Source organism: Sceloporus undulatus, chromosome 5 (assembly GCF_019175285.1).
Source record: "Sceloporus undulatus isolate JIND9_A2432 ecotype Alabama chromosome 5, SceUnd_v1.1, whole genome shotgun sequence".
Classification (NCBI taxonomy): domain Eukaryota; kingdom Metazoa; phylum Chordata; class Lepidosauria; order Squamata; family Phrynosomatidae; genus Sceloporus; species Sceloporus undulatus.
In genome coordinates this window covers 49,108,245-49,131,171 of record NC_056526.1, presented here as the reverse complement: position 1 = coordinate 49,131,171, position 22,927 = coordinate 49,108,245, and the positions used below count along the sequence as shown (strand labels likewise).

Below are 22,927 nucleotides of genomic sequence, written 5' to 3'. Positions count from 1 at the left end.
TGATAAAGTGTTGCCTTGAGATTATTGTCCATATCTGTGAATGCTATGTAAGGGCACCATCTTAACATTTCTCCATTTGGAGAAGGAAAGAAATAAGCCACAAACCTCAAGGCAAAAAGAGTTAAATGTTTTACTGAATGTTATAGAAAAGCTTCACCAGTGTTCTTTATTGCCATTAACTAGGCTTTGTCCATACATAGCTAGAACTACATAATATTCTGGAGAATATATATAATTTTTGTAGGAACTTGATTCTTTAGTTCTACTGAGTGGCTCATTTGCAGATGTATTGCAGTTAAGCAAATAGTAAGAAACATGCCTGGTCCTGGGCTTCCAAGAGACTTTACACTGCTTGCCTAAGTGGCATGTTGCCTAAGTTGGCAGGATGAGAATTACTCAAGCATAGAACAAATTGTACCTCACTGGTATTCAAAGTCTTCAGCTGTTGAAGGAGGAACCATGCCTTTGTAATAGGACGGATGTTTTGCATGTGTAATCAGCAGCATCTCCAGGTAAGGCTCGGCAAGATTCCTGTCTGAAACATTAAGAGCTGCTACAGTAAGTGTAACCAGCAGTGCACACCATTTTTGACTTTGGCTACATTTGGTATTTTGTCCATCCCTTAGCAGCCCAGGTCCAATCCAGTCCAATATTGGGTGGTGTAACATATGAGGTAAAAATCAACAGTTCATTCCCCTAAGGCATATTTTGGCATAAACTTGGGCATCAGAACTGAAAAGATTAAAGACCACTGTAGACACTATTTAGCTAGCTGGAGTGATTGTCTGTCTTATTATAAAGCAGCTTCATACATTTTGTGGCTCTCTATAGACTATGTGATTTTCTGTGTTAGGAGCCAGGGTATTTTTTAATGGATTTTTAAAATGAAATTAGAATGCGTTTACTATTAATTATAACTATAATATATCTGAGAGAGTATTTTATAAAAATCTTATTGAGATATCTTATTAAATATATATAGGTCACCACAGTTACCTTTCAAGATTTGCCTGGCTGCAGCCTCTCCACTTTGTCACAGTGTTCAAAGCTTCAATTCTTGAGTCTTCGACGCTGTGGATTGCTTACTTTGGAAGGACTCAGCAATTGCAAAGATCTAAAGTATATAGATGTAGAGGTACCGCATACTTTATTTGTGCTGAAGTAGAAACTGTTTTAAAAGATAACATATGCTGTTCCAAATACAGAGTTTATAGCTAGAAGCCTGACATAGGTATGTGGATTTTATGTGCAGTACCACACATGCAGTACCACACCTTTCTTGAGTTTATGTTTTTAAATACATGTTTTTATATAACATAAAAAGCTATGATAATTCTGGCTGTGCAGTTTGAAATTTTGTTGATTCTCTGACTTCTGGTATTTGAACTGAAAGTAAGGGATACAATAGTTCAGTTCTGAAATAATACTGACACAAGCTGTAGAAGTTGGAAATTGCTTATGGGATTTCCCACCCCATTTTCTCATCAAGAGCAGTGTTATGTGTAATTGTCATGCTAATTCTGTTTAAAACAATACAGGCAATGTTCTTCAAACTTACTTTCATAACGCACATTTGTATCTTCTAATGCCAAACTCTAACTGAATGTCTTGGTGTATACAAGAAGGAAAGAATTCGTTCAAAATTGACCTACCTCTGGTCAGTAAATTCTTCCTGCTGTCTGTGATGTTAATGTGTAGCAACTTAGGGCTGAAACAGACAGCCAAAAAAGGGCAGCTTGGAGCCACCCCTTTTGGGCTGGATTGGAGCTGCCCCTTTACCTCTAGAGCCAGTTTTTCTCTGGTTCCGGGGCAAGTGGCATCTAAATGCCACACCCTCAAGCTGGATAGAAGCTAGCCAGTGTGTAATTGCCAGTGCAGTTTTGTCCAGCCTGGAGGCATGGTGTGTCTAAATACCACACCCCCACCTAGCATGAAGCCAGCTTGACCAGGCCATCTGGCCCTATGCCAGCTAGGAAACAGTAAAAACTATAACCTCTTTCTTTTAGAGGGTGTGTGTGTGTGTGTGTGTGTGTGTGTGTGTGTACACAGCATTGTATCTGTTGCTTCTTTTTTTAAAAGAAAGTAATCTATTATATGTTACACTTATTGTAAGCATTTTTCATTTTTCATGAACATTTACTTTGAAAATAACAAAAATGGTCCCTTATCGTCCCTTGAGATAGCTTCTCAAATGTTTACGTTATAAATAAATATTATTTGTTACACTTTCAAAAAATGACAGTATAGCAGATTGTTACATTGCTTCACAAAAATAATGCATTCGGCTCCTAACTGTTAACAATTAGGCCCTTCTCAAAGCAGCCTTTTAAACGCATATTAAAGTGGTGGTGTGGGAGTCTGGGCAATTTTTTTAAAAAGTTCAGATGGAAAAAAATTCAAGGGGTTCCAGGCACCTGGGGGAATCAGTAGCATTCCCAAGGTCCATATTGGACTGCACCCTGGTCTATATTTGCCATTTGCCTTTTGACACAGCCAGGTATGTGAGCTATACAGTTCCCTTCCCCAGTCTACATAATATTTTCCATAAGCTTAATACTAGCAGATGTTTGTTCCCCTTTAAATGAGAATATCAGAAGCTTGAGCTGCCATGCTAAACCAAATTATCCATAAGGAAATACTAAGGCTGCATCTGCACTGCAGAAATAATCCAGTTTGTCTCCACTTTACCTACCACAGCTCAGTGCAATGGAATTCCGAGATTTGTAATACTGTGAGACATTTAGCCTTCACTGTCAGAGAGCCGGGTGCCACAACAAACTACAAATCCCAGATTTCCATAGCATTAAACTAGGGCAGTTAAAGCAATGTCAAACAACCTTAAATAAATAATAATAATAAATAAAATTTTTATTTCTATCCCGCTTTTTGCCAGGCAATCAAAGCGGCTTACAACAGGTTAAAATACAGCCATATATACATAATGCCCCCCCTTAAAACAAGATTAAACAATGTAAGATTAAAAACTACATATTAAAACCGACTAAGCTAAATAAAAATCATCATGGGCAGAGTTCACTGGATGGGAAGTCTTATTTGTGGCCGAGCATTTGTTCCGGGAAGGCTTAATTCTGTTGTGTGGCAGCAGCCCAGTTCTGACTAGACATTTATAGTATTTTTAATTGTTCCAAATATGGAAAAATAAGGCCTGTCTCTCTTTTTCTATTTTTGCTTATTCTTATTTATTTATTTATTGCAGGAGAACAATATTCAGTTGATCAGTTGTGAGAATTTAGAAAATCTATGCATTCTAATTCTGAATAAAAATAATATATCATCACTTCATGGTTTATATGGCTGCAGTAATCTCTTGGATCTTGAACTTTCCTACAATAAAGTAACTCGAATTGGTAAGGCACTTACAGTGACTATTTCAAATTCCAAAAAATGAAAACAATTGGGTTTTGGAATATTTTATTTTAGAATGATGGATAAACCATTTACAAAAAGGCTTTTAAGATCAGTTGTTCTCCTAAAATTATTTCCAAATCTATGTAACAGAAAGACTTTTATGTAGGACAATGTACAGTATCTGATCATTGCAATTCCTGGTCTTGATATTATTTTCTTGATTCATTTTGTGGGAATGAATGCTTTATGTCTATGGAACCCTAAAAGAGACAAAATAATTTTCTATTTTACTACTTTTGATTGTTCTTTTTGTATAGTTGTTTTTGCCTCCTAATAGAGTAGCAAAACCAAAGAGATTTTTACAGTTCAAGACCTTGCAGCTTCATTTGTAACAAAAGGGAGGAGGGAATAAAAATTTCCATATACAAAACATGATAAAGTTATATCGAACAAAGAAGAGTAATTGTTTCATATTATGCTTATATTGGCATAATTGTATCATGATATATGTCCCAGATGTGACAATCTGTATCTGTAAAGGATACTAATAGCACATTTTTTCAGTCTTTCTGAAAATTTCTGCCCCCCCCCCCCCCAAAAAATCATTTTAAAATTTCAGAAAAGGTGCCAGGATTGTTCCTACTCCCACTTTAAAAAAATCAGGAAAATTGACACTTCTAGGTGGAACTTTCCTACTTGGCTTTATCTGGGACTGAGATTATTCCATTGCTCCTCAGGAACAGAGTGAGAGGTGGAACAAGTGTAATAAACCTGTGCTTCTAAAAGCCCTGGAAGCCTTACTAAGAGGCCTTTGTTCCGTCCCCTGACCCATTTCAGGATTGGGAGGGAGGGATCTGTGTTCCCTAAAGCTTTCTGGGAGTGCTTTACTTACTACTTTTTTGAAACCAACTTTGCTTACTACTACTATTTCTTCCTTGTGAATCAAGCAGCCCTTCAGATGTTGGATTATAGCTCTCAGCATTCTTCATCACTAACTGTGCTGATTGGGCCCATGGGAGTTGATAATCCAACTTCATCTGGTGGACTGCAGTTTGTCCATTCATGATCTAGGATGAACCAAGAAATCCAGAAATGGATGAACATCTAAGTGTCACTTCATTAGATGATTAGGCATGTCCCTCTCTTTATCCTCTGCATTTTTCTTTGGCTTCCACTCTTCATTGTGACATTCTGTGCCTTCCCATTCTTCTCATTCACAAAGAGACTTACTGGCTGGCTGGCTGGCTTGCAGCCCTGGCAGTTGTCATTTCCCCATGCTATCAGTCAACCACTGGAGATTAGAGGTAGATACTTCTGTGGCTACCAGATTTATGCTAGTACAAGTAAATGGTTTCCCTTTACAGTGAAGAGTCAATAGGTGCCCTGCTAGAAAGAGATTTTGTACACACACAGTCAGTCTTACTAGTTTACTTACTCCAAGGGAATGTAAGAAAGTCGGCAGCGATTAGGGCAGGGGTAGGCAACCTGTGGCCCGCGGGCCGGATGCGGCCCAGCGAGGCCTTGGGACCAGCCCCAGCCTGGGCCTGCTGCTGATTACCGCCGGGGCCTTTGGCCTCTCACATGCAGGGGCAAGGGGGGCAATTTTCTATAGACGCCTCAGAAACATGCATTTATATTAACATTTTTTAAAAAATCAGCAATTTTTTTTGCATGTCCTCCACTTTTTTAAAAAAAAGTGTCCACCGTTTGAAAATGTTGTCCTACATTTGTCCCAGTTTATTTATTTATTTAAATTTTTTTTTAAAAAATTAATTATTTATTTTTTGGCTTCGGCCCCCCAGTTGTCTGAGGGACAGCAACCCGGCCCCCGGCTCAAAAAGGTTGCCTACCCCTGGATTAGGGGATACAATTGAAAGGTACCTGTTTTCCTCCTTTATGCTGCTGATCACACTGTCTGGATGTATCTCCTCAGTCAAAAAATAGAATTCAGGAAAAGGATTGAATGTACATGACTGCTTTGTAAAATAATGTGTTTTGCATTTATATAGTTGCAAATGATGTACATATATATTATTAGAAAAATAGTTGTTGCTGCTGCTGCTGTGTACTTTCAAGATGTTTATAATTTATGATGACCCTAAAGCAAACTTATCACAGGGTTTTCTTGGCAAGATTGTTAAGAGTGGGTTTTGCCAGTACCTTCCTCTGAATCGAGAGAATGTGACTTTCCAGAATCCACCTAGTGGATTTCCCTGGTCAAGCAGGGATTTGATCCCTGGTTTCCAGTATCCTAGTCTAACAGTAAAACCACTACAGCATACTGGCTTTAAATAGTTTTTAGAAAACATAAATTCATCTAAAGAATTTAAAAAAGGCTCTGTGTAACCAGATTGAGGGAAATGTTGTGAAATGGTAATATAGAATGCAACCAAGAAACTAAACATTTTAGAGGTCCCCATATAATATACAAATTGGGGTCTACATTGCAGAGCATATTGCAATGTCACTTTTTGGATTCAAAAAAGTCTCAATTGCTCTCCAAGTATCCAAAATGGTATCAAGATAACTGAATGAACACTTCTGTTGAATAAAGAGAAATGTTTCTGTACCACCCGAATTACAAAATTGAAAAAGTAAAAGAAGCCATTTGATTATTGTCAAGTAAATCAGAACTTAAGAAATAGGGCTTTTCAGTCTGAATATATATAAAGACCATGCAGGCAATCCCACTGACTATGTTTTGGACTGTGAAATTAACCATGTAAAAGTGACATAGTTTAGGCACAAGCTTATTTATAGTGAATAGTGAATGTTGGTGTTCATTAAATTTCAAATATCAGTAATCCAAAGTAAACCAACAAGGTGGACTGATTGGTAGCAGAAATGCTGGGATCTGCGTTCAATCTGTCTTCAGTGCCAGTAATACTGTAAGGGATTACTTGTTTCAGATGGATTTCCTTAGGTGGAGTATCTGAAAGATTAATGTGAAAGTGACATAATATGAATTGATGAGTCTTGGCTATGAGGACTCCAGAGCCAATGGGGTAAAAGTCTCCTATCCTGTCTGTATATACAATGAAAGTACTGTATGTTACACGTAAGTGAGATGGGTTTGAATGAGAAAGTAGATGTTCAAAAAAACCACTTGGAGCCTCATTTTCTGTCCTTGTCAGCTGCTTTGGGGAGGTCTGGTTAGTAGGTTACATAGCATACACAATAACATATTGATAGAGGCTTTAAAAAAAACCCTTATGGAATTACACAAAGATAGACCTGTGTTTGTAAAGTTTTGCTCCCTCCTCTTCCATCTCTAAATTCTGTACAGTTTCCATAGGGAGATTTGACAGTTGCAGTGGAGTGGAGCACCCTCCTCTTTGCACTGACACATATTACATTCAGTGTAAAATTGCTTTGTGGTTGCTCCTATAAAATGAGGCTTTGTAATATTTTAGTGACTCGTTAACTGTTATTGTTTCTTTTTTTTCTTTTTTTTTACATAATGCAAAACTGAATGTAGAAAGTAGAATATGGAAAACTCAGTTCCTGTACTATGACTGCTGCCAACTCATGAGAGGATTTAGGCATACTTATTAACAACTCGTGACTGTATTCTTTCAGAAGGAACAGGAATCCTCAATAGGACTTGGAGAGGGGAGTAACATGGAGATCATGCATCACTTCCAAAGGCCAATCAGCTTGTATGGAAGAAGTGGCAGAGAAGCCTTTGCCTTGTTTTTTTATCTCTATGCTTCAGTTCTTTTCTTTATCTTTTTGGTAATTGGAATGCCTCTTCTTTGAAAACAATGGGAGAAGTCAACTGTGCTGGATCTGAACCCCTTGCAGGAGAATGTGGAAGCTGATACATGCTATTCCAGATCCACCTGTTATTGGGGATACCCCTAGTAAATAGACAGTCTGTAAATATTTTCAAAAGAATGCCATAATCACTAAAAGGCAACATGAGTTTTTCAGAGAATAAGTCACAACAAACTAATCTAATCTCTTTTTTTATATATAAAATCCCCAACTTGGTAGATGAAGGGAATGCTGTGCATGTAGTATTTCTTGGTTTCAGTAAGGCCTTCAAAAAGGTCCCCTATGATATTCTTGCAAACATGCTAGGAAAATGTGGGATAGACAATGCTACTGTTAGGGGGATTTGTAAGTGGTTGACCAACCAAATCCAGAGGGTGCTTACTAATGGCTCCTTTTCATCCTAGAGAAAAGTGATCCATGGAGAGTTCTATCCTGGGCCCAGTGCTATTCAACATATTTATCAGTGACTAGGATGATGGAATAGAGGGCATGCTTATGAAATCTGCAGATGGTACCAAATTAGGAGGGGAGAAGACAGGATGAAAATTCGATATGATCTTAATAGATTAGAAAGCTGGGCCAAAACTAACAAAATGAATTTCATCAGGGAGAAATGTAAGGTACTATAGATATAGGATGGGAACACCTGGCTTGACAACAGTATATGTAAAGGGATCTAAGAGTCCTAGTAGACCACATGTTGAACATGAGTCAACAGCATGATGCAGCAGCTTTAAAAGCCAATGTGATTCTAGGTTGCATCAAGAGAAGTATAGTGTCAAGGAAAATAAAAGCACCACTCTATTCTGCTTTGTTCAGATTTCAAGGATGTTGAGAAGCTGGACTAAAACAGTGAAAGGTTCGGACACTATGCCCTATGAAGAGAGGTTTAGGGGGCTGATTATGTTTAGCCTGAAGAAGAGGAGGTTAAGAGGTGATATGATTTGTTGTTGTTGTTAATCGCCCTCGAGTGGATCTCAACCCATGGCGACCCTGTGCATGATAGCCCTGTTTAAACATTTGAAAGGATGTCATACTGAAGATGAGCAAGTTTGTTTTTTGCAGCTCTATAGAATAGGACCCAGAGCAATGGATTCCACCTAAACATTAGGAAGAACTTTCTGACAGTAAATAATAATAATAATAATAATAATAATAATATGATTATTTATAGCCCGCCTTTCAACAAGGAATCAAGGTGGGTTACAACATCCTGAAAACCATACAATATAATACAATAAAATATCAATTACCATTAAAACAAGTTACCCTACCCTACCCCCCAACCCAATTATAAAAAGATACATAAAATTAGAAAATTACGATCAAATAAACTGCAATAAATAAAATTAAATATACTAGAAGACAAAGCAGGGCGGAGTAGTCTGTATTTTCAGGGCAAACAGGTGTCTTGCTCAGAGAGGGGTAGAAGCTATTTGATAGTGGAATTTGCTGCCTCAGAGCATGGTGGATTCTCTTTCTCTTTTTAAACAGAGGAAACAGAGGGTGGATGGCCATCTATTTAAGGTGCTTTGCTTGTGCTTTCCTGCATAACAGGAGGCTGGACTTGATGGCCCTTGAGGTCTCTTCCAGCTCTATCATTGTATGCACCCAGAGTTTTCCATGGATGTAACAAGTTTCTATTACATCCCATTCACAGAAAAGGAGACACAAAAGATTGCAGCAACTATAGGCCAATAACATTAATCTCAAATGCAAACAAAATTATGCTCAAAGTTCTCCAACATAGACTCCAGCCATACATTGCAATTCATGAGTCCACTAGATGGTGCTGGCTAGCTTTTGAGTGGAATTTCACTTTAAGCAAAATCCAAACAAGCAATTTGCAATATTATGCATAAAGTTAGAAGTGTATTTGAAATTATTTCTCAGTTGTTGAGGACTCATGACCCAATTTGTTGTACTAGACCACATATTTAAATTGGTATTTTAGTTCTTAGTTTGTAAGAAATGAGAGTTTTGTTTATCCACACACACACACTCATAGTTTAGAACACAGAACCTCTAGCTTTTATAGAGCAATCCTCTGCATATCTATGAGTAAGCCCATGAGTTCAGTGGAATTGACCTCTTAGGTATGAAACGTATTTAGGTTAGAAGGCAGGATAGCTGTTTGCTAAATTAATATTAGGAAAAGCTTTCCACATGTGGGCCTATGTCTTACCACATGTCTGGCTTGTGGGTATTATATACTGAGATTCTAATCATGGTTTCAGTTTAGTTTAGATTGAAGTATAGGCCAAAAGCTTCCATTGCACTTTCTAGTGTAGAAGACATTTGCATATACTGTACATTTTAAATACATTTTGTCCCTTTGAGGTTAGGGATTCAATTGCAAAAGCAAATCTCCATTATATAGATAGTTCTTTCCTGCATATGCAAATTTCTTCTTCAGATCACAAACACAGTTCAAAAAAAAATATCAATTCAAAGAACAGATCATTTCCTATTGCAGTAGAGTTGTATGTTGCAGAATTTACACTAGAGTGTGCAGGATGTGTTCACTGTAGATTTTGCAGTCAATGAAATACCTGAAGTAATAGAAAGGTTAGAGTATTGGCTTTTCTTCATTCTTCCTTTCCCCCAGCAGTCATTGCTCATCAGAAAAAAAAAGCAACTTGCTAAGATGCATATTGGTTATAAATTGTTGTTGTTTTTGTTCTGCAGCAGAGGAGTGAAAACACACACAATAATGGGGGGGGGGAGAAACACTGTATTTTACAGTGGATATTCAGTTACATAAGTAATGGACATATTAACCAGTAGTTTGTAGTAGTTTCTTGTATTTCTGTAAATCAGGGGTAGGCAACCTGCGGCCCGCGGGCCGGATGCGGCCCGGCGAGGCCTTGGGACCGGCCCCAGCCTGGTCCTGCCGCCGATTGCCGCCGGGGCCTTTGGCCTCTCGCGCACAGGGGCAAGGGGGGCAATTGTCTATAGACGCCTCAGAAACATGCATTTATATTAACATTTTTTTTAAAAAAATCAGCAATTTTTTTTGCATGTCCTCCACTTTTTTTAAAAAAGTGTCCACCATTTGAAAATGTTGTCCTACATTTGTCCCAGTTTATTTATTTATTTAAATTTTTTAAAAATTATTTAATTATTTATTTTTTGGTTTCGGCCCCCCTGTTGTCTGAGGGACAGCAACCCGGCCCCTGGCTCAAAAAGGTTGCCTACCCCTGCTGTAAATGATACATAGTCAGAAGAAGAAGAATTTCCACCAACACTCTGTAATGATTATTTATAGGGACATTGTACTGCTACTTTTTTACACTATACAACCTGCTACAGGGTAACTGTTCAGTTCAGGATAGCATAGAAGCATTGTTTGAGATACTGTAATTTTTAGGATTTATTCTGAAAGTGCTCTCATATAGTGCATGTATAATATACAGTGACATCCAAACTGTAAGATATCTCTTTTCATTGATAGCATAATGCTACAAAAATGAGTAGCTGAAAATAAAACAGAAAGTATCTCATTTTGAGTGAGGGTGCATCTGCATGCAAGAACATAACAAAGATTTACCATCCATTCTTGATGTGCTTCGGATGCACCTGCCTTGACAGCTTATGCAAACAAAATTCAGCTAACACTTTGCAACACACCATTTCCCTTTCACAGTATCAACACTGAATTACTAAAGAAGCACAGCCGCTTCAACTGGGATTAGGCATGCAGTGGAAGCTGGTTGTTAAGATCTTCATTCTTCAAACATGCTCACCAAATGTAGTGCAGCAGATATTTAAGTCTTTGGACTCTCTTCCAATAATGGCACATCTGGCATCTAGTCATTCTAGCACCAAAGAAAGACTGTATTTTACTAGTCATTTATCATAACCTAGCTTTATACCTAAACAATGAGGAAAATGAAATACAGTAGTTACAAGAATTCTCATACCCTGGGTCAAACATTAATCAGAATGGTGATTGTCGTTAAGAAATAAGAAGAAGACTAGGAATTGGAAGGGCAACTATGAAAGAACTTGACAAGATCCTAAAGTGTAAAGATATACAACTGAGCACTAAAGTTAGAATCGTTGAAGCCATTATATTCCCTGTCACCATGTACAGATGTAAGAGCTGGACAGTGAAGAAAGCAGACAGAAAGAACACCAGCTCATTTGAGATGAGGTCACAGGTATGAATTTGCAGAAATTAAGGAGAGCAGTGGAGGACAGGGAGTGTTGGAGATGTCTCATCCACACAGTTGCCATGGGCTGAGGGCAGTTAACAACAACAACAAACTGGAGAAGGGTGCTGAGGATACTGTAGACAGCCCAAAAGACAAACAAATAGGTCCCTGAACAGATCAAGCTTGAACTCGCCCTGCAAACCAGGATGATTAAATTGAGGATGTCATACTTTGGCCACATCCTGAAAAGGCATGAATCATCAGAAAAGACAATAATGCTAGAAAGGTGGAAGGCAGTAGAAAGAGAGGAAGACGACTAGACTAACTGAGGGCAGTCACAGGCCTAAATCTACAAGACCTAAGCAGAGCATTGAGGATAGGGAGGCTTGGAGATGTCTCATCCACAGAACTGCAATGAGTTGAAGTTGACAGGAGGGCAGCTAATAACAATAACTACAACAGCTGCTTTTGCTGTTATCAGGCATACAGTAGGACCTAGATGTTAAGATTTTCATTCTTCAACCATGCTTACCAAACGTAGTGCAGAACATATTTAAGCTGTTTGGGTTGTTGGAGCCCAGTCTTTCGAACTCTCTTCCCATAATGGCTCATCTGGCATCTAGTTATTCTAGCACCAAAGAAAGACTGTTTATTTTATTAGTCATTTATCATAATCTAGCTTCAACATAGGTGTTTTTAAAAAATCTGTCAGGTGTTCATAAAATAATATATTTTATTGTTAATGTATTGTTAATATATTTATGTTTATTAACATATTAATATTTTATCATTAATGTATTATTATGTGTTCAATATGGGAGCTTTCAGAAAGAAGAGTATGAATTGAGTGATAGATTACATTTTTAAAAAAGAAAAAGTGAAATATAGAATGTGCTGATGTGGAGCTATTATTTGTGAATTGGTTTCAAAATAACTAGGAGGTTGATAATGTTTGTTTTAAATAAGGTAGCTGTAGCTGCTTTGGGCAGCATCTGTAGTGGTTTGAGCATTGGGCAAAAGCTCTGGAAATCAGAGTTCAAATCCCTATTCAGCCATGGAAACCCATTGATAACACTCAGCCTCAGAGGAAGGCAAAGGCAAACTCCCCTCAACAAGAAAACCCCATGATAGATTCACCTTAGGGTTGCTCTAAGTCAGAAACAACTTGAAGACACACAACAGCAACAACAACTGATGCTTTCTGATATTTTGTAATTATACAAAAATAATGTATAATTATACAAAAATAAGCTAAGTATTTTGTTTTTTAAAAAATGATACACTGCCATCTTTTTCAGCATACACAGTTATAGCACTCTCATACCAGTTTAACTGCCATAGCTGTATCGTATGGAATTTGTAATTTCATGGGGCACTAGACCTTTGTGGCAGAGGATTCTAAATACTGCAAGAATTACAAATCCCATGATTTTGTAAGATGGAGCCATGGCAGTTAAAATGGTATCTAACTGCTATAACTGTGTGGTGTGAAAGAGACACAGAACAGGGATACCTTTAAAGGGGGGAAGGTATAAATATATGTCTATTGTATTCCTGAATAGATACATCAGACCTAATCTTTTCTAATATTTTTAAAATAAAATATTACCCTTTAATTTTTAGGAGGACTGGAGTCATTAAAAAAACTCCAGCGACTGGTTATTAATCACAATCAACTGATCAGCATAAAAGGACTTTCTGATGCTCCTACTCTAGTATATATAGACTGTTCCTTTAATCATCTTACTCAAGTTGAAGGTATTGAAGATTGTGGTCTTCTTCAGATTCTGAAGCTACAGGGGAACAATCTCAATGAGGTAAAGACCTTAATTTTATATAGGTGATCTTTAGCATGTTGCCTAATAAGTGAAATTTGATCACTCAAATGAGCTTTGATTGATTGAGTAAATTTACATATGAGTAAAATCAGGTTATCAGAGTTTCTTTGTTTCTTTGTTTTGGGAAGATGTATGTATATACCATAGAACACATAATTTTATATTTGGGTTAAAAAAATGGGATCTTCAAGGTACATGTTGTCCCAAGCCTTTTTGTGGCTATACAAAGCCCCCAGATCTCCTTTCAAATGTTTTTTTTTTCCCCCAGTCAAAAATGCCCCCAAATGCCCAAATATTTGGAAAAATGAAATCACCAAAAATACACCCACCCCATCAAAACTGACTAGGGGAAATGCAAAATTAGAAATAGACTTCCAATAATGTCTGGGATTGATTTCAACCAGTTTTCATCCAAACAGGTGTGGCCTGTGAGGCCATAGAGGGCCCTCACCAGAGTTGCTCAGGCTTGTTTAAGACAGTGCCTTTTTGCTTAAGTGGCAAGAGAAAATGTCTCTCCTTAGATGACCTTTGGGATACAGGTTGTCTCCCTTTCACATTAGTACGTGGGGTTTGTTTGTTCTCCTTGGAAGATAAGTATGTAGTTTTACCACTCATCTGCTTCAAATGGAATGTTATTACTGAAGGAATATGTCACTCCCAGTTCTGCACTGACCATGACCAATTACAGGTGCTCTGTTAATGAAGAAGAATGGGGGGGGGAATATATGCCATATATATATTATTTTGGTTTAGTAATAATGTAACCAGCAAGTGGATGGAAAGAACTTTCAGTAAGTATAAAATATAAGCATACATATGACCAGTATAGTGCTGATGAGAATGGTCACTTTGCTCATCTTACAAATACATTCGAATGTTTTAGTAAAATTGGTAAATACATACGAAAGTCAATGTGACATGAAGCCACTTAGCATAATGACACTTTTTGTTCTGTAATCAGACAAAATTTTAATCCAGACTTTGATAGACCAGCATTTCTCTACTTCATGCAACCCTTAGAAACTAGAGCAGGTGGACAGGGTGTTACCAGATAACCACACAGTATCTGTTCCAATTTTTTCATTAAAAAAATCACAGAGAGTACCTCTTTTTGATTTCTTCCCTCCCCTTTTCCTTCTCTACAAGTATTTGTACTTGTATTTATATCCATAATTGTCAATTGTGGTTAACATTGTGAATATGATGAAGTGGATTTTAGTCTACAAAAGGTTATTCCACAGTCACTGTGTTTATCATTAACAAGTCTTAAAACTATACAGTATTTTGTTTTTATTGCACCAAAGCAATTTGGCTATTACTTTTTGGAATGGGATGTAACGTATACACTCAACTATAAGTCAACAAGTACACTAATTACATTGATCTGTGGATAAATCAGCTCAGATTTTTTTGGGTCAATTTTTTGACTAAAATTTCTAGATCTTTACATGAGGATATACAGTAAACAGGATTGTACTATAATGAAACATCTATTAACATCACAGCACAGTCTAAAGATGTTTGCACATAAGTAGTTTCTTTTTAGTTCAACAGGAATAATTCCTTAATAACTGTATGTGGGATTATAGCCTTAATAATTTTAGTCTGTCCTTCTGTCTACTGTACTATAGTGTTAATATGATATTAATTTATACTTAGTTTCCCAGCCTGGAAAATCATGTTTTGCTAAGAGAATTACACTTGGAAGACAATAGTATTTCATCACTGGAAAAAGTTCCATTGTATTGGTTGCCTTTGCTACAGATTCTCTCTGTCTCACAAAACAGGTAAAACTAAATGTTTTAATGTTTGTGTAGGGTGGGGGGATTAAAAGTAGTGAAAAAAATTATGATCTTAATCCAAGATGAGAACCATACAGACTTGCAGATATTGTTGAACTGCAATTCCCAGCAATGTGAGTCAGCATAATCAATCTTGTATGTTTGACTGCAGTCTGTGTCACTGAAAATTTATCAAAAATGATGGCTTCAGGTTAATAGTATTCATTTTATCTCAAATTTCTTTTCCCCCTCCCTTTCTTGAGATTTTCTTATTTGTTCTATCTACTTTCTCCTGATTTTTTTCAACTTCACAACATAGTGCCTAATTAAATCATACCATTGATTCATCTAACAGAGTTTGGTCTACTCTGTCTGGAAATAGCTCTCTTGCAAATATCTTTTCCAAACTGTTTTAAATGGCAAGTACAAGGAACTGAGCCTGGAAACTTCTACATACAGAGCATTTGCTCTTCCACTGATGGGAGTCTGTTCATATAGGTTTGTCCCTGCTGTGTTTCTTTCCCTGCTCCCATGACTGTGTATTGCATTTAACAGCTGGTGAAATTCTTCCTGTTGTGTGGAAGGAAACACTGTTGTAATAGCTGAGTAGATATCTGGCTGACATTTCTAGTAGCAAAAGTTTCCTGCACCTCTGCTCTATGTGTCAGCATCTTTAACATAAATCACTTGAGCAGAAGTGAGGATGAGGACCAAGTGGATAGGTGTGACTGTAAATATAGCTAGAGTGGCTGACAGTATCAGCAGAATAGATGATTAAAGCAGTAAAAATGTAGTACTTCAGCAGTTGGTATTTATAGTTTCTTTACCAATATGGCCATGTTCTAAGCAACTCCATATGCCTTTGCTGTGGCATAAGTAATTGGTTGTTCTATACAGAAGGATTGCATGTAATGAAGTAAGCTGTTGAAAGAAAAGTTGTTCCTTTGCTTTTATCCTCACATTGATGCAGTTGTGTGATTTCTTCATGAGAGTGTGCACTGAGTGTCATTTCCCTTTTGTTGATTTGCAGGAAGCCCCTATGAATGTTAGGATTGTGAATCAATATATTCCTTAAGAGTAAATGTTCAAGTAGGAAAACCTAGTTTGCAAGTGATAAATGCTAACAGGTCTTCATCTTTAGTTTGTAATAGGACCAATTAATTTTAAAGGTAAACATGAATGACTTGTAAAGATTTTAGTTGCAAACTACGGATGGGCACCTTCTGTTTTTCTAAGCAATTCAGACATGAATGTGTGTTAAATGCAAAAATCTCAACAACTTGTCCTTCTGGCTCACTGCTATTGTTAAAAAAAGGGAGGAATGAAAAAAAAAGGAGGAATGAATGAAACCATGATTAGAAATGGGGTTCATTTCTAAATGTATCTGTTTGGATAGAAAATATATATATATATATATATATATATAATATTTCTATCCAAACAGATACATTTTTCAGATTTCTGTATGTATCATATATTTATAATATGCAGTCTGTTTTCTTTTTTAGGAATTCATCATCAGTATTTTTAAAATGTCATTATCTAGAATTTCACATTCCCTTCAGCTTGCATATTTTCAGTTTCCTTCCCCTCTTCTCTCTTGTGAGTCATTTGGGTTTTGTAATTTTTTTTAGCTCTAACCCTGTTTAGTGTTACTGTATGTATGCTCAGAGTTGAACACAAACTATTAGCAGCTTTCAGACAAGCGTATGAACCCCATTTCTAATCATGGTTTAAAAATCTTGTTTAAAGCTAATTAACTATAGTGGGTACTGAAAAAGGAAGAAAGTAATTTGAAAAAAAGGCATAGAAGTACGTATGAGCACAAAATGGAAGGGAGAGGAATTAGAAACATGAAGGGTAGGGACAGTTGTCTCTTGAAACAACTGAAGGGTCAATGCAGTGCTTCATTAGAATCTGTGACACTGCAAGATGAAGGCTTTGAAGAGGGAAGAGTAGGGCATCTGTAGGCAAAAGATTATTTCTTATTTTTTAACACCAGAAACTGCCACAGGGGACAAATATGTCTCATTGTATTCAGAACTAGAATCCCTCATGTCCTAGATTCAGAATTTTTGAGACTCCAGCCCTCTCACAAAGTAATACCTCAAGGACCAAGAGAAGTGACTTACAGGAGGTAAAATATTTGTCTGTATGGTTTGACTACCTATTTGGCAAAAACCCTGAGACACAAAAATGGAAGTCATCAGAATTGTTCCTGGATTCTAATACTGTAAAGACAGTAAATATGAAGGGTGTAATTCCTGGTTCAGCATCTTGCTTGTTTCATTGCTAGTGCTATCCAAAGAGGCTAGCTTAGCTCCTTGCCTCTGAATTCCCTGGGCTTGGTGTATTAGTTGGCAAGATTTCCTGGGATCTGTATCACATTTTCTCTTTGTTTCTTTCTCTCTGAATAAGCACAACTGTAGTTTTGCCTCTTGTCACCAATGGCTCCATTGCTTGAATCATGACAAGCCTTGAGCAGTTGCTCATCTGTGCTTAGGTAATATACATAGCTGCTACATTGCCTTTATAAAGATGGAAGTTCTCAGGCCCCACTGGACCCCAAAGGATACAAGTTAAAAAAACTTGGCTAAAATGACTTTATATATATATAAAAATAGAAAACATCTCTGAGGAGGGGTTGTATTCAGATGCTGTTTCAGGGGGCATCCAACAATCTTCTCCTCTTCCAAGTGATCAGAATTTTATTTCTTATTTGGAAAAAAGTGGTCATGTGTAATATGTGCAGGGTCAGGAGACTTGAAAATGCCTTTTGCATTTACTCACCTGAATAGGTTAACTAAGGGGTGGAACTGACTCCCCGGAAGGGACAGCTTGGAGCTGCCCCTTCTGAAGGCAGATTGGGGCAGCAGCAACTACATGCCACAGCTCCAAGCTGCCTTCAAACCTCCTGAAAAAGGAGTGGCTAAAAGCCAGCTTTCCACCCAAGCCGTGGCTGGAAGCTGGCTTTTAAGGCGCTCTGGTGGCATGCAGTGTATACTCTGGCTCAGGAGCATCTTGCAACCAGCTGCCATGTGGACAGCCGGCTGGCTTCAAGAGGTCTTGTGGCCATGCGGCGTATAAATGTTACCCCCTAGTCGCTGGTTTGTTCCAGCTCTAAATTAAGGCTATAAAAATATTTGCCTTTCAAGTCCATTGTGAATAATGAACAGCATAATATTAGGGTTTTGTTTTTGTTTTGTTTTTTGCTGGTCTGCAGGTGAAAAAAACCCTGTTAGCATCTATATCTGTATCAAACAGAAAAGCAATAACTATTTAAGGGGAAAAGGACTAAATCTATTAATCCAATCTATTAAAATGATTGAGAGACATCCAAAACAAACTGCATAAGTAATCCGGTTTGAGACCACTTTAACTGCCCTGACTCAGTGTTAGTGAATCCTGGGAACTGTAGTTTATTGTGGCACCACAGTTCCCTGATAGAGAAGGCTAAATGTCTCACAAAACTATAGTTCCCAGAATTCCCTACCATTAAGACTGGGGCCTTAAAGCAGTCTCAAAGTGGGTTATTTCTGCCATGTGTTTTGCACCTGAGTCACACCTAACTTAAGTCCACTTGGTTTCATTGTGTCTATGCTAGGTAATGTTGGATTTGTCCTACAGTGTATATTTAGTGTCTTTATTTTAGTGTACTGACTGGACTGTTGTTTTCCTGTTCTGCATACCTTTCACTTCTAGTTTGTTTCCATTTTATTTTCTTAATATACTTATTGAGGACTGTGTCTATTGTGCTTTTCTGACTCTTTTGCCTTTAAATGATACCAGAAAAGAGAAGCTATTGGAACTTGGAAAAAATGTCTTTTGCTTTTTGTGTCGTCTTTGTAATTTATATCCTTTTAATGCCCAGGGCTAGTGGGACAAGGTCAAGTGGTATTAAGTTTTCTGTAATGTCCTTTGTCTTTCTGGTTTGAATTTTCTGAAAAAAAGAAAAACGAATAAAAAAAAGACAAAGACCGCCAGTGAAAAGGAAGATATAGAATGACAGACTCAAATGTGATTTTCAGCAGTAGAGTATAGAGAGAATTTTAGATCTGAAAACTAAGTAAGGCATCCCATTGTCTGGAATACAGTACCCCAAATGCCAAAAGTAACAAGCAACATATGATGAATTATAGAGTGGAAAACTGTTTGACAAAAGTTACTTTTCTGTTGTTTGTGCCCATGGTTTTACTTTGCAGACCATACTCATTGTTTTAGAGATTTCAAGAAATTAACAGTGCAGTTGTCAAAACATTTTTTTTCATCCAAAACATTTCCTAAAACCATAGTCCAACATATCTAGTGCCAAAGTTTTCTAAATAAACTAACACCTGTAATATAGGATGGTAGAAATTCCAACTTTTCATAATGAGAGTATTTGGTAATATTTATTTGCTGCTACCTATTTCTTCTTGAACATGTTTAACAATTTGTTGGAAACGATTGCTGCTAACACTTCTTCCTAAAATTGCAAAGCTACAGGCCTGAAATCCTGAACCCTGAATATGCATGTGGGAATAGAGCTTAATTTGATCATTGTAGGCCAGTCATAGGCAGATTGCTGCCATTTAAAAAACATTATCATCCTCCACCTCTACATTTGTATCTTGCCATCTCTAGAAGGGTGCAGGATAACAATGAATTTGTTTCTTCATTTGTTTGTAAGGAAATATAGAACATTTGTGAAGCTATGAACTGAACAATTTGGTGCTGCTTCCCTCATATGCCAAAGATCTATTTACTGTATGTACTTAAAGAGGTTCACAGTTACATATGACCATATTTAACAAATATGTAGCATAAACTTTCATAGACTTGGTCTGCTTCCTCAAATGTAACCAAGTTATGATTTAGATGAAGTCTATGAAAACTTCTGACACAACTTTTTTGCACTGTTAGGGGCTGTACTGTATATACAGCCCATAAGGGGCGGTGCGACTCCGCCCCTTTCCTAGACAGATTGAGGCCGCGGCAACCTCACACTACGGCCTGAGTCCGGCCTTTCAAGGGTGCCATAGCTGTGTTGCCACAGCTATATGGCACCATGACACTGTGCACCATGTTGCGTCACACACTGTGTCAGGATGCCCTGGGGTGTGGAGTCGGGCGTGCATCATGAGGACGCTACACCCCGACTCTGCCCCATGCCCACTTAAAGATTCCTTTGCATACTGATATTCCAGACTAACACAGCTATGTTTCTGATCATTTAATTAAACATTCTAAAGTGTAAAAAATGAAGTGCTCAAAAGGAAACCAGCACTCAGGTTGATGTAATTCCTGGAAAATCAAGATAATAGATGCACTGTATGTGCAGCATACCAGGTACAGTCCCTGGCATTTTTCATTTAAAACAATGAGATATTAGGAAAGGCATGACCAGTTAGAGTTGGCTAGATGAATACAAGTCTGAGTTGCTATTAAGCAGCTTCCAGGCTTCCTATATTTGAAATTATAGTTTCATTAGCTAATCATGCATTATCTTTAAATGAATCTTAGTTCATAAAATGAACTTTACTTGTTCATAAAACTACTTCCTAGAGCCCTGCTTCATAAGAACAAACAAGGATCTTCCTGGAAGATAATAGTAAAATCAAGAAAGCCATTCACTCATACAGTAGCAGCTGACAAACTGAATATTTGAATATAATTGACATTTTGAAAACAGAAAGGCCAAAAGGCTATGTTGTTATGTGTTTAAGCATATGTAATGTAGAAATCTCTTTCTGACTCCTTCTGGTGCTACTTGAGTTAAATATAGGTTTTTTTTTTTAAAAAAAAAACAGGATGGCACAAGGACTCACATATCTACAGTTTCATAGTTCTCTGGGTAGGATTCTGTTTTGAGGGTTTTGTTTTGTTTTTTGTTTACTAATACAGGAATCTCCTGCTTATCTGACTAGATAGGGACCAGAGGACTATCAGAAAGTGGAATTGGTTGAAAAGTAGAACTCAGATTTTATATGTGCAAAAGCTAGATTAACATACTATATACATACATAAGTGTGTGGTCTCAAGCAAGCCTCATAAGCAAGAAGAACTAATAAAAGAGTGGAACTGCTGTCAAATTAATGGGATCTTTCTGTAATTTGCAACCACTGAAAGAGCAAGGCAGGAAAAGGCAGAGGAACCCTCTGCTAAACTTTTCTGATGGCAATTCAGTATGTCTTGAGGAGACTCACAATGTCACTAGGTTAAAAGAGAGCTAAATGTTCTTCTTTTTGTCTTTTTGTCAGAAGGGCATACATCTTTTGAAGAAATCAGGGTCATGGGGCAAATGAAAGCAGCATAGAATGCATCTAGGTTCCACATAATCATAGTTTGTCTTGTTTGTTCCTGCAACCCAGATAAGAGGGCTCTAGCCCGCTAAATGGGTAGGAAATCGTTGGCATTGTTCTTCCTACCCCAAGAGTAACACAGAGACTGGAAGGAATAATGAAGAGGCCAAACTTCTTGTAATAATGTTTGCCTCATTATTCTTACAGTATCACACAAAGAGCCGTAAACACCTGCTTAATAAAATAAAAACAATCACAGCTTTCTTCTAGCACCTTGGATAGCTAACAGACAGTCTGTTTGCTATCAAATGACAAGTGGCTTCTTTTATGCTTGTGCTTTCAGTAATAAGATTCTTTTGACACATATAAAATATTGGTTGTTTTTCTTCTAGTTTGACTGAGGTTGCCCCTCTTTTTTCGTGTGTGTCTTTGGAAAAGCTAGATATCAGCAACAACTGCTTGTTAGGTAAGTTTAAAAGGCAAATGGGTGTGGTAGTAGTTTTGAATTCTCATGAGTTTTTAAAGCTGTGTTGCAAAATGTAAATATATGTAAAATGCAATTTTGTTAAACGAATATTGTTAGCACATATACAAAAGGAAGGTTAAAACATTTAGGGGTTTTGTTGTTGTTGTAAGTCCCTACTAGCCTTAATCAAGGTTGGGTTTTACATCAATGTTAGTCTATTTTAATCCAAGTTCATTGTTAAACTGGATATGATACCACATTTGAAGTTGGTTTGAACAGTAAATCCTATTTTTAATTAAGGTCCAGTACAGACCAGCACTAAAAGCCACTTTGTGGGTGGCATGGGGGTGAGGCGTAAGCATGCAGCAGAAAACAAACTTGCTGTATCCTCAGTATGACATCCATTCAAATGTTTAAATAGGGCTATCATATACTTCTTAACCTTCTCTTCTCCTGGCTAAATATACCCAGCTCCCTAAGTTGCTCCTCATAGGGCATGGTTTCTAGACCCTTCACCATTTTAGTTGCCCTCCATTTGGACACATTCCAACTTTTCAACATCCTGGGAAAAATTTGGGAGTAATGCTTTCATTTTACCAAGACTAGTAGCTACACCATTGCTTTTCCTAATCCTTTAATCATGGGTCAAGGGCAGTTAATATTGTGTAGTTTGTCATAACTAATAGTTCATCTTGGGACACCATTGCATATTTAATAACATTTACTCCTTTGTGTCTTTCTAAAGCAAATTGTTCTAAATATTACATTCTGTTAATAAGTCAATATGCCCCCAAATTGTTTTGTGCCATAATAATGCTAACTGTAGTTATATATTTGAAGTTGTCTATTAGTGCAGTACCAGGGCTTCGTGTAGTAAGCCATGAAATGTTAGGGCTTGATGAATGGCAGTTTTCCTCAGTCAAGAAAAAAGACTAATCAAACATCTGTTAGTATCTGTTAAAGAAAAATGGCTTATCCTTTACCATTCATGCAAAAGTGGAATTCAGGCAGATCAAAAGAAAAGAGAGGGAAAAGTTGCATGGTATGATATAATGTGTGTATAAATGTTATCAAAATTAGTATTTAGCACCACCCAACATTTGGGAAACATAATGCTGAAATGATTAGGAGAGGTTGGAATGAATTGATGTTTGTGTGTTCAGTTCATAGTGCCTTAGATACACTTTAAAATATGGATAAAGAGAGAAATTTTGACTTAGTTAATTTTTACTAATCTGACAACTACTTGAATGCATTC

General features: G+C 37.2%; 1 protein-coding gene across 5 annotated transcripts in view; it reads left to right on the top strand.

Moving 5' to 3' along the window:
- The window catches only part of LRRIQ1 (leucine rich repeats and IQ motif containing 1), a 131,070-nt gene that overhangs the window by 19,801 nt on the left and 88,342 nt on the right, over window positions 1–22,927 (top strand). For all 5 annotated transcript variants that reach the window (XR_006104252.1, XM_042470285.1, XM_042470286.1 and 2 more), the window contains exons 10-14: window positions 983–1,135; window positions 3,218–3,368; window positions 12,927–13,120; window positions 14,801–14,928; window positions 21,596–21,669. Coding sequence is in view for 4 of the 5 variants with exons in the window: in XM_042470285.1 (XP_042326219.1) it covers window positions 983–1,135; window positions 3,218–3,368; window positions 12,927–13,120; window positions 14,801–14,928; window positions 21,596–21,669 (700 nt within the window). In the remaining variant the exon portion in view is untranslated. The remainder of the gene's footprint in view (window positions 1–982; window positions 1,136–3,217; window positions 3,369–12,926; window positions 13,121–14,800; window positions 14,929–21,595; window positions 21,670–22,927) is intronic.